Source organism: Symphalangus syndactylus, chromosome 12 (assembly GCF_028878055.3).
Source record: "Symphalangus syndactylus isolate Jambi chromosome 12, NHGRI_mSymSyn1-v2.1_pri, whole genome shotgun sequence".
In the NCBI taxonomy this organism is placed as follows: Eukaryota; Metazoa; Chordata; class Mammalia; order Primates; family Hylobatidae; genus Symphalangus; species Symphalangus syndactylus.
The window spans coordinates 95,891,764-95,904,025 of record NC_072441.2 but is presented as its reverse complement, the minus strand read 5'-3'; the positions used below and the strand labels follow the sequence as shown (position 1 = coordinate 95,904,025).

Below are 12,262 nucleotides of genomic sequence, written 5' to 3'. Positions count from 1 at the left end.
TCTTTGAAGCAATTGCGAATGGGAGTTCACTCATGATTTGGCTCTCTGTTTGTCTGTTATTGGTGTATAGGAATGCTTGTGATTTTTGCACATTGATTTTAACATCAAGTTTTAAAAGTTTCTGCACAGCAAAAGAAACTATCAACAAAGTGAAGAAATCAAAGAAAGTATTTGCAAACTACCCATTTGACAAGGGATTAATCACCAGAATATATAAGGAGCTGTAACAGCTCTATAGAAAAAAATCTAATAATCTGATTAAAAAATGGGTAAAAGATCTGAATAAGGCCAGGCGCAGTGGCTCACACCTGTAATCCCAGCACTTTGGGAGGCCGAGGCAGGCAAATCACGAGATCAGGAGTTCAAGACCAGCCTGGCCAACATGGTGAAACCCCGTCGCTACTAAAAATACAAAAAATTAGCTGGGCGTAGTGGTGGGCGCCTGTAATCCCAGCTACTCAGAGGCTGAGGCAACAGAATCACTTGAACCCAGGAGGCGGAGGTTGCAGTGAGCTGAGATGTGCCAGTGCACTCCAGCCCGGTTGACAGAGTGAGACTCTGTCTCAAAAAAAAAAAGATTGAAATAGACATTTCTCAAAGGAAGACATACAAATGGCAAACAAGTATGTGAAAAATGTGTGAAAAGGTGCTCAACATCACTGATCATCAGATAAATGAAAATCAAAACTACAATAAGATTATAATCTTACCCCAGTTAAAATGACTTTTATCCAAAAGACAGGCAATAACAAATGCTGGACAGGATGTGGAAAAAAGGGAATCCTTGTACACTGTTAATGAGAATGTAACTTAGCACAGCCACCATGGAGAACAGTTTGAAAGTTCCTCAAAAAGCTAAAAATAGAGCTACCATACAATCTAGAAATTCTACTCCTAGATACATACTCAAAAGAAAAGAAATCAATATATTGAAGAGATATCTACACTCCCATGTTTACTGCAGTGCTATACACAATAGTTAAGACTTGGAAGCAGCATAAGTGTCCATCAACAGAGAAATGGATAAAGAAAATGTGGTACATATACACAACGAAGTCCTATTCAGCCATAAAAAAGAATGAGATCTGTCATTTGCAACAACATGGATGGAACTGGAGGTTATTATATTAAGTGAAATAAACCAGATATAGAAAGAGAAATCACATGTTCTCACTTATTTGTGGGAGCTAAAAATTAAAACTATTGGGCTGGGCATGGTGGCTCATGCCTGTAATCCCAGCACTTTGGGAAGCCAAGGCAGGCAGATCATGAGGTCAGGAGCTTGAGACCAGCCTGACCAACACAGTGAAACCCCGTCTCTACTAAAAATACAAAAATTAGCCAGGCGGGGTGGCACGTGCCTGCAATCCCAGCTACTCTGGAAGCTGAGGCAGGAGAATCGCTTGAACCCAGGAGGCAGAGGTTGCAGTGAGCCAAGATCACGCCACTGCACTCCAGCCTGAGCAACAGAGCGAGAGTCTGTCTAAAAAAAAAAAAAAAAAAAAAAAATTAAAACGATTGAACTCATGGGGATAGAGAATATAAGGTTGGTTACCAAAGGCTGGCAAGGGTAGTGGGGGATGAGAAGGAATTGGGGGTGGTCAATGAGTACAAAAAAAGAGAAAGAATGAGAAAGACCTAGTATTTGCTAGTACAACAGGGTAACTATAGTAAAAAATAATTTAATCATTGATATGTTTGGATTTGTATCCCCTCCCAAATCTCATGTTGAATTATAATCCCCAATGTTGGTGGAGGGGACTGGTAGGAGGTGATTGGATCACAGGGATGGATTACACCCTTGCTGTTCTCATGATAGTGAATGAGTTCTCATGGGATCTGGTTGTTTAAAAGGGTGTAGCACTTCCCCCTGCTCTCCTCTGGCCATATAAGAAGTGCCTGCTTCTCCTTCATCTTCTGCCATATTGTAAGTTTGAGTCCTCCCCAGCCACGCTTCCTGTATAGCCCATGGAACTGTGAGTCAACTAAACATCTTTTCTTTGTAAATTACCCAGTATCATGTAGTTCTTTATAACAGTGGGAGAACGAACTAATACAACCATACATTTTAAAAATAAAAGAGTATAATTGGATTCCTTGTAACACAGAGGATAAATGCTTGAGGGGATGAATAATCCATTTACCCTGATGTGATTATTATGCATTGCATGCCTGTATCAAAATATCTCATGTAACACAAAAATATATACATCTACTATAGACCTACAAAAATTAAAAAATGTTAAGTTTTTTTTAAAAATAAGAGAGCCAAAAAGAACAGTAGTTATTTCCCTTATTGCAATGGCTCATATTGGCATGAGGAAGCCAGCAGTTGGGGTAATGGAGTGGTTGCTGGCCAAAAATTAGCACATGTGTAAGTCCCCACTGGAAGAGAGGGATTTTGATTCTATTTCCATCTGCTCCACTTCAGGCATGCTGGCTCTGTCATGTTGTACCTCACCCATTCTGAGGTAGACATTCCCTAGATGATTTCGGGTATGAGGTGGGGGTGGTGTTCGGGGAGGGATCCACTGCCAAGGACACCTACAGAAAGCTGCTCTCTACTTTGCAGATTGATGACAAACAGCTTCAGGGCTATTTGTCTGAGCTTCGCCCAGTGACGATTGTGTTTGTGAACCTGATGTTTGAAGACCAAGACAATGCAGAAGAGATGGGCCCAGCCATCCAGAATGCCTATATGCACATCACTTCTGTCCTGAAGATCTTCAAAGGCCAAATCAATAAAGTCTTCATGTTTGACAAGGTAAGTGTGAACTATGGGATGGGAACCTACCAGTAGTTTGAGGTTAGCATTCATGGACAAGCACATTGGTGAGACAGAGAATAGACACAGGAAATTTAACCTAGAGGCTGGGCGTGGTGGCTCATGCCTGTAATCCCAGCTCTTTGGGAGGCGGAGGTGGGCGGATCACTTGAGGTCAGGAGTTCAAGACCAGCCTGGCCAACATACTGAAACCCTGTCTCCACTAAAAATGCAAAAATTAGCTGGGTGCGGTGGCACGTGCCTGTAATCTCAGCTACTCAGGAGGCTGAGGCAGGACAATGGCTTGAACCTGAGGGGCGAAGGTTGCAGTGAGCCGAGATCGCGCCACTGCACTCCAGCCTGGGCTATAGCGTGAGACTCCGTCTCAACCAAACAAAAAAAGAAATTTAACCTAGAAGGCCAGTCTTTATTTATAATTATAACTTCTATGGTGGATATGGCACTTACTATGTGCCAGGCACTGTTCTCAGGACCTGATCTGTATTGACTCATTTCATCCTCATGACCACTCTGAGCGGTAGGTGCTCTTGTCATTATCCTCATTATATAGATGAGGAAGCTGAAACAGAGATTAAGATACCAGGACAGGCCGGGCGCGGTGGCTCACGCTTGTAATCCCAGCACTTTAGGAGGCCGAGGCGGGCGGATCACGAGGTCAGAAGATCGAGACCACAGTGAAACCCCATCTCTACTAAAAATACAAAAAATTAGCCGGGCGTGGTGGCGGGCGCCTGTAGTCCCAGCTACTCGGAGAGGCTGAGGCAGGAGAATGGCGTGAACCCGGGAGGCGGAGCTTGCAGTGAGCCAAGATTGCGCCACTGCACTCCAGCCTGGGTGACAGAGCGAGACGCCGTCTCAAAAAAAAAAAAAAAAAAGATACCACGACAAGGCGAGATTACGTTTCGCTTATGATCATCAAGCTAGTAAGAAGGAGGCTGGGATTCAAACCCAGGCAGTCTGCCATCCCCATCTGAGCTCACTATGCTGGGCTACCTCTCACTACACATAAGTCTCCAGCCCAGCGCATGATGTATTACCCAGGGGTTTCAGGTCAGGAGTCTAGTAACCTTCATACCGCAGAAGCTTGTTTCCAAGAATGCCCACGTGCCACGTCAACACCTCCAGTTCCCCTTTTATTTTCATCCATGGCAGGGAGGGGACTGCCTCTGGCTCCCAGGTGTTTTCACTCTTGTTCTTTTTTTTTTTTTTTTTTTGAGACGGAATCTTGCTCTATTGCCTAGGCTGGAATGCAGTGGCACGATCTCGGCTCACTGCAACCTCCGCCTCCTGGGTTCAAGCGATTCTCTTGACTCAGCCTCCTGAGTAGCTGGGATTACGGGCATGCGCCACCACACCTGGCTAATTTTTGTATTTTTAGTAGAGATGAGGTTTCGCCACGTTGGCCAGGTGGGTCTCGAATTCCTGACCTCAAGTGATCCACCTGCCTTGGCCTCCCAAAGTGCTGGGATTACAGGCATGAGCCACTGCACCTGGTCTTCGCTCTGTTCTTAATCAATTCAGAGAAAAGTTATGTGATGAACAAATGACCACAGATGCATATGTGAGAATTGATTTCCCATCTCAATTTCTTTTGTGTAGTAAAAGCAGAGCACTTAATTACTGCCCCACATCCACTCACTCACTAATTCAACAAGCATTTACTGAGCATTTCATAGAAGATGAAAAGCTAGGGCTGGGCAGCAGAGATGAGTAACACACATATTAACACAACCAGGCAGGAAGCATGCATTCCATATGAGATGAACTAACTCTGTGCTATGGGAGTTCTGGGAAAGGGATTAATTCCAGCCTGGTGCCTCCAGTATCTTCTTCAGTATTGACTCATGGGTATCATAAGAAAAGAGTGTAGAATCTAAGAGAACAGTCTTTTGTGTCTTGCAGACATGGCTCCAAAGATTCCCAGCTGTGAGACTTAGCAAGTCATTGAACTTCTCTGAGCCTTGGTTTATTCCTCTTTGAGTGGGGATAGTATTTGCCTCAAATGATTGTGGAAAGTTTTAAATAATGTAATATGTGTGAGGCACTTGGTGTAATGCCTATCTTAGAGTCAGCACGCAATAAATGAGAGCTATCTTTCTATTTCTAGGGGGAATCAAAAGCTCTTACCAGGCCACTACATAAATTTGCAGGCAAAAGCTCCCTGCTTCCCCCAAAGGGGTTGCCCTCTTTACATGTACCTAGAAGCAGGGTTTCCCCCTTCATGTCAAGGCAGATCCCAGTCCTTTTTAAGATCTAACAGTTGATCAAATTCTTTTGGAGAGGGTTGAAGAAATTGAGGTATTTTAGTGTTCTTTGCATTTTATCAGGATGTAACATGTCAAAAACTCAAAATTTCAACCCATCACCCTTTATTCACAATGCTCTTTTTTTACAGACAACAGCACCTGACTGAGGTCATTTTTTAAGTGACTAATACTACAAATGCCAAGTTTTAGAGTTGAATCATTGCATGGAACAGTTAGCTTTATTATAAGAAAACCTACTCGCAGCCTAAGCCTTTATCCCTAAGAATGATAACAGTATCTGCAAAGTACTTTATAGTTTACGACGACTTTTTGAATATATATAACACATTAATTCTTTTAGTAGCCAAAAACATCTCAGCGGGTCTACAGTATATCCATTTTCAGATAGATAAAAGGAAGTTCCTAGACTGTAATTTACTTATCTAAGTTTCCACAGTTGAGAAGTGGCTTGAGAACAGACTTTCTGATTCCAGAGCTGGTGCCTTTTCCACTGCTCTGTGCTGCTGCTTCATAGATTTAAACTGAGCACTTTGCAGCATGGACCTTGGCCACAGGAGAGAGTAGGCTGGAGCATGCACACAGATAGCTCAGCCCTATTCACTATATCTGGAGCAAAACAAGCCCTTCTCAAGGGCTCAAGCCCTCCTGTTGATAATGCAGTAGAAGTGATTGAAGTGTACTAAAAATAAAATACTGTGAGAGAAATCATGATGAAATCTGATTCAGAAGCCAAAAATTGCTGCCGGCTCTCTGTTAAGCCTTCTGGCCAGTCCAGTTTAAAGCACACTGTCCATCAGCTGTGGTTGCTGTCTCTCTCCCTCACAGGGCTGCTCTTTCCTCTGTGTCTTTGGCTTCCCTGGGGAAAAGGTACCTGACGAGCTCACTCGTGCTCTGGAATGTGCTCTGGATATATTTGACTTCTGCTCTCAAGTCCACAAAATCCAGTGAGTATTGACCCTGGTCCCACCCAGTGGTCCCTGACCCTTTTGAGGCATAAGTGGGGAGGGCATGCAGGGTACAGGAAAGAAAGAAGAATTAATTAAGAACTTAGTCCTGTGTCTCAAACTGTTGTTCCTCCTTCCCATCTCCGGGCCATGCAGAAATGCCATATAAACTAATTCCAACGGGTAGAGAAAATCCTTTCCCACCCTTTCCCAACCCAGTCATTATTTCCCACCCTTCCCACTTTCTCTACACTCATTATCTTTCTTTCTTTCCCCACAAATCTTGTCTCCCCTGCACCAGAACTGTATCCATCGGCATTGCCAGTGGGATTGTCTTCTGTGGGATCGTTGGACACACTGTGAGACACGAGTACACAGGTGTGCTGAGTCAGCTCATCTCCACTTTTCTTTCCGCAAACACAGCACCTTGCCACTGGGCTTTGTGGGAGGAAGCACAAAAATGAGTGAGACATGAGCCCTGCCCTCAGAAACTTTAGAGTCTTCCAGATGGAGCCAAGCCATGGAGCTCTCAATGCTTGCAGAGTGTGCATTTCTGGGGCTATGCATGAGTAGAGAAATATGTAGTCCTGGAAGGGGAGCAGTGGGAGGCTATATGTTGATGGAATGAGGGGCTCCTGTAATACTTTCCTGTTAACATTAAATAGTTACTTCTCTTAATTCCTGGAATAAGCTAGAACTCCTTAAAAATTATGAATGTTGATATTGCTGAAAAATAATGATACTCTCAAAAGAGAGTAGTAATAAGTAAATCTTATCTCCAGATTTCACGACTCTATTACTTCCCTCTTCCATCCTATCAGGGTTTAAGATTTTCAGCAATAATGTGTCTAAAATACTGAATATATGTAAAATACCACGATAGTTATGTCTGAAATGATACAATGTCTGAGATTTTCTTCGAAAGTACACAGGGTGGGGAGTGTATGGGGGTGAGGATGGGGCAGGATTAGCCATGGGCTAATGGCTTGTTGGGATGGGGTGATGGGTATATGGAAATTCATTATATTATATTTTATTTTATGGTGAAATTTCTCCACAATAAATAGTTTTTAAAAAAGAGTATCTTGCCGGGCGCGGTGGCTCACGCTTGTAATCCCAGCACTTGGGAGGCCGAGGCGGGCGGATCACGAGGTCAGGAGATCGAGACCACGGTGAAACCCCGTCTCTACTAAAAAAAAAAAAATACAAAAAATTAGCCAGGCGTGGTGGCGGACGCCTGTAGTTCCAGCTACTTGGAGAGGCTGAGGCAGGAGAATCGCGTGAACCCGGGAGGCGGAGCTTGCAGGGAGCCGAGATTGCGCCACTGCACTCCAGCCTGGGCGACAGACCAAGACTCCGTCTCAAAAAAAAAAAAAAAAAAAAAGAAAAAAGAAAATAAAAAAAGAAAGTTAATGCATCTTAGCTCTCGCCAAAAGATCCCAAATCTTTCCTTCTCTCTCAGGGAAACAATAAATAGTTTTTAAAAAGAGTATCTTGTTCAGAAGTATTCAAGTTTATGCTAAAGTGACACATTTGCTACCTCATTTGTAGTAATATTAATTGAAGGCTTACAAGCAGCCAGCCACTGATCAAAGTGATAAACGTGTATTAACTCATTAATCTTCATAAACTACCCTCTCAGATAGTTACTATTATCATCTCTATTTTATTTTATTTTTTATTTTTATTTTCATTTTATTTTATTTATTCATTTTTTATTTTTTTTTTTTGAGATGGAGTCTTGCTCTGTCGCCCAGGCTGGAGTGCAGTGGCGCAATCTCGGCTCACTGCAAACTCCACCTCCCAGGTTCAAGCCATTCTCCTGCCTCAGCCTCCCGAGTAGCTGGGACTACAGGCGCCTGCCACCACGCCCAGCTAATTTTTTTGTATTTTTTTTTTAGTAGAGACAGGGTTTCACCATGTTAGTCAGGATGGTCTCGATCTCCTGCCCTTGTGATCCACCCACCTCGGCCTCCCAAAGTGCTCACGGGATTACAGGCGTGAGCCACCCGGCCCGGCCATCATCTCTATTTTATAGGTTAGAGAATGGAGGCATGAAGAGTTATTTAAAGTAATTGTCCCAAGTAGTTTGCACATAGTTAGAGGTAGAGCTGGTGTTCAACCCTGCACAGTCTGCCTTCAGAGCCTGTGCTTCAATCCTCCATGCACGCCTCTTCTAGCCCATTTACTAAATCGAGAAATTGCCAAATGAAGGTTTATTCATAGGAGCATACAGACACGATTTTGTGTCTCATATGGGGATCAGTACCCCAGGCCCAAGCTTGTGCTTGTCCACCTTGTGGCAGAAGACCAGCTTACACCTTCTCTGAGAGCCTTCAGTGCTGTGGCCATCCCGCTTACAGAGCCTGCTCCATACTCAAGGCCCTTCCATCCCTGAGCAGATCATTCTCTTGATCTCCCAAGTGAGGCAGAAACTTTGCTAATGGCTAATTAACTCCCTGCACATTTTGTTAATAGCCATTGGCTGAATATGGGTCTTGAGGCTAGACTTGTGTGTCATTCATGAATGGCAAAGGGAGTAAAGGGTAAAAATGCTATTTGGGGACAGTATGTTTCAGATTACATTCAGTTCAATGGCTGTTATTTCCCTGATCTTTGACTTTCTCTTTCTTGCTGTAGTCATTGGTCAAAAAGTCAACATAGCTGCCAGGATGATGATGTACTACCCAGGAATTGTGACCTGTGACTCTGTCACCTACAATGGCAGCCACCTACCAGCGTACTTTTTTAAAGAGCTTCCAAAGAAAGTTATGAAAGGTGTTGCAGATTCTGGACCATTGTATCAGTATTTGGGCCGTACTGAGAAAGTGTGAGTGTGGAGCATTAATTTTGAAGTATATTTTAGTAAAGAAGTGGGAGAATTATTATAGCAAGGCAGTCACCCATTTAAGATTTGGAGCCAATTCAAGAAGTTGAAATCTATGCTTTCCCCAGACCAAGGCCCAGACTTCAAAATCCTTAATCTTTCCTCCGTCTGACTGACACTATGGCATGGTGGAAAATCCCATTCTCTCCTCAGATCTGAGAATATGAGGGTGATTCTTCAAAGGTTGTACAAACCAAACAAAAACTCCTCTCATTTGAGTATCTATTTGCACCCAAATGAGCCCAATCACCAACCATTAAATATTTACTAATTATGTCAACTATATGCCAAGGCATTGTTAGGGTTAAAAGAGTATAAGATATTATTTCTCCTCTAAGTCTTTAGTGAAATACATTCCCCAGCTCAGCATAGATTTACGGGTGTCACTTTGAAGCTTAAAATCCTTCAATGGCTTTCAGTCATTTTCATGGTGATGTTCAAAATCTTTGCAATGACATGCAAGGTACCACCTGCCTTTCCAACCTCATCTCCTCCTGTCCCCCCTCCTCTGTGTTGTTTAAGTAGATTGTCCTTATCAACACCCACCTACTCCTGGTCTATTGGGAAAATCGCAGTCAATTTTTGAAACCCAGCTCGAGGGATTCATAGACATTCCTCTATGAATTCCCCATCCCAGCTAGACAGTTAAGCTCTTTCCTCCTTTGTCTTCCTTCTTCCTCTTCCTTTTTTCCTCCTATAGCATATATCTCTATTAGAACACTCCTCACCCTATATCACAATTATTCACTTCCTATAGTTTTCACTTGTTACACTGTGAACTCTTTGAAGATACTAATTATTTCTTTATTCTTATATCCCCAGTGCTTGGTATACAGTAGGTCCTCAATAATGATGAATAAATGAATGGCACAGAAAGCAGAAAGTTGTTATTCATTATATTAGCAAGCTAGAATCGAGGTCTTCAAGAGTCAGATAACAGAACCAGGGCTGCAGTTGGGTCAAGGTATCTTTATTATTCACTTCAGTATTCCTGAGGCTCAGCACTGTGCTTGGCATACATAGGCCATCAATAAAGTGCAGTTTGAATACATGAATGAATAATAATTTTTAGTGAGTACTTATTAAACATCAGGTACTTTACCTCAAAATATATAATCCGGTCTTAATATTGACCATATGAGATAGAAATTATTATAATTTCCATTTTTATAAATTCAAAAACCGAGGCTCAGAGATGTTAAATGACTTGTCTATGGCCATATCTACAGTGAGCAATGGAGTCAAGATTCAGTCACAATAATATGGCCTTACAGGCAATCACAAAACCTCAGTGGTGTGCAAAAATAAACATTTATTTTTCTCACAAATGTGGGGTTCAATTGATCTTGGCTGGATTTGGTTGATCTTGTCTTGGCTTATTCATGTGCCTGGGGTTCAACAGGCTGTTAGCCAACCTAGCGGCCTCAGTTGGGATAACTATGGCAATCTGGCTCTATGTGTCTCATCTTCCATCCAGCATGTTTGTCCTGACAATATTAGAGGAGCAAGAGAGCCGGCCCAATGCAAAAGCATTTTTCAAGCCTCTTCCTATGTCTTATGTTTGCGATAGTCCATTGACGAAAGCATTCACAAGGTTGAGTCCAGAATGAGAGGACTCTGCCAAGTTACATAGCAAAGGGCATACATAGACACAGGTACTGGGGCCATTAATGCAATCAGTTTACTATGCAAACCCAGGACTATCTGATCCCAAAGCCTGTACCCCTCATGATTTTTCTGTACCACCTCTGCAGATAAGAGTGTAGAAATACACATACAGACATGAACAGGGCCTAGTTCCTGCCCAGAAAACTCACAATCAAGTGGGGAAGACCAACATATACAAACTTAACTGTATGTTACATGGGAACCTTTGATATATGCTATAAGAGAGGCATAACAAAGTAGTATTGCAGTTCAGAGAAGGGCATAATCCATTTTGACTAAAAGGCTTCTTCAAGAGATAGTGTCATGGAGTGAGCAAACATGTGCACGCTGGCCTATGTTTGGATACTGTCAGTATCCTGTGTTACCACCTGCTATGGGGTCTTGGGCAATTAAACTCTTTGTGCCTGAATTTCCTCACTGGCAAAATGAACATAATAGTAGTCCTTTTTTTTTTTTTTTTTTTTTTTTTTTTTGAGATGGAGCTTTGCTTTTATTGCCCAGGATGGAATGCAATGGTGTGATCTTGGCTCACTGCAACCTCTGTCTCTTGGGTTCAAGCGATTCTCCTGTCTCAGCCTCCAGAGTAGCTGGGATGACAGGCGCACGTCACCAAGCCCAGCTAATTTTTGTATTTTTAGTAGAGTCAGGTTTTCACCATGTTGGTCAGGCTGGTCTCAAACTCCTGACCTCAGATGATCCACCTGCCTCGGCCTCCCAAAATGCTGGGATTACAAGCATGAGCCACTGCACCTGGCCAGTAGTCCTTTTTTTTTTTTTCTTTGAGATGGAGTCTCGCTCTGTCACCCAGGCTGGAGTGCAGTGGTGCGATCTCAGCTCACTGCAAGCTCCCCCTCCTGGGTTCACGCCATTCTCCTGCCTCAACCCCCTGAGTAGCTGGGACTACAGGCGCCCGCCACCACGCCTGGCTAATTTCTTTTTGTATTTTTGGTAGAGACGGGGTTTCACAGTGTTAGCCAGGATGGTCTCGATCTCCTGACCTTGTGATCTGCCCACCTCGGCCTGCCAAAGTGCTGGGATTACAGGCGTGAGTCACTGCGCCCAGCCAAGTAGTACTTTTTAACAGTGTTTTTGTCAGGATTAAAGAAAATGATGCATGCAAAGCACTTGGAACTGCCCCAGACACATAGCGTGTGCTCCAAAAAAAGGTGCACTATTATTGATTGAGCAATTGGTGGAATCTTTGCAGGATGTGTGACTCTGCACCACATTGAAGTCTATTAGGTCATGTATCAGGTGTCTGATCTCCCCAGAAAGGGGTTTCCTCTACCAGTGCAGACTCAACAAGCATTTATTGAACAATGTGCCAAATGCTATGGAAACAAATGCTACCTGAGTTCTTTGGATTCTCCACTACCAAGTCAGACCTTCTCCTCATTTCTCCTTCTTTTGGTGTTTGCAACCCTTGAGTCAGGGGATAGACTCTTGTTAGCAATTGAGACGGAAACTTTCTGGGAACTAAGAACTAATCACTCTTGCTCTCAATATTTCCCTGTTTTGAATCTAGCATACTGTTCTTTTGTTCTTCTCTTCAGCATGTTTGGTATGGCGTGCCTCATCTGCAACAGAAAGGAGGATTACCCTTTGCTGGGTAGGTAGTAGGCCTTGATTTTAAACTTCTTTATTGAACTATAACAAAACATGCAGAAAAGTACATCAATGATAAGTGTGCAGCTTAATGAATTATCACAAA

At 43.0% G+C, this 12,262-nt stretch overlaps 1 protein-coding gene across 7 annotated transcripts in view; it reads left to right on the top strand.

Annotated features, from left to right (window-relative positions):
- The window catches only part of ADCY10 (adenylate cyclase 10), a 104,455-nt gene that overhangs the window by 28,748 nt on the left and 63,445 nt on the right, over window positions 1-12,262 (top strand). For all 7 annotated transcript variants that reach the window (XM_063625076.1, XM_063625077.1, XM_063625074.1 and 4 more), the window contains 5 exons: window positions 2,573-2,764; window positions 5,878-5,996; window positions 6,298-6,374; window positions 8,637-8,826; window positions 12,105-12,160. In XM_063625076.1, the coding sequence (XP_063481146.1) occupies window positions 2,573-2,764; window positions 5,878-5,996; window positions 6,298-6,374; window positions 8,637-8,826; window positions 12,105-12,160 (634 nt within the window). The remainder of the gene's footprint in view (window positions 1-2,572; window positions 2,765-5,877; window positions 5,997-6,297; window positions 6,375-8,636; window positions 8,827-12,104; window positions 12,161-12,262) is intronic.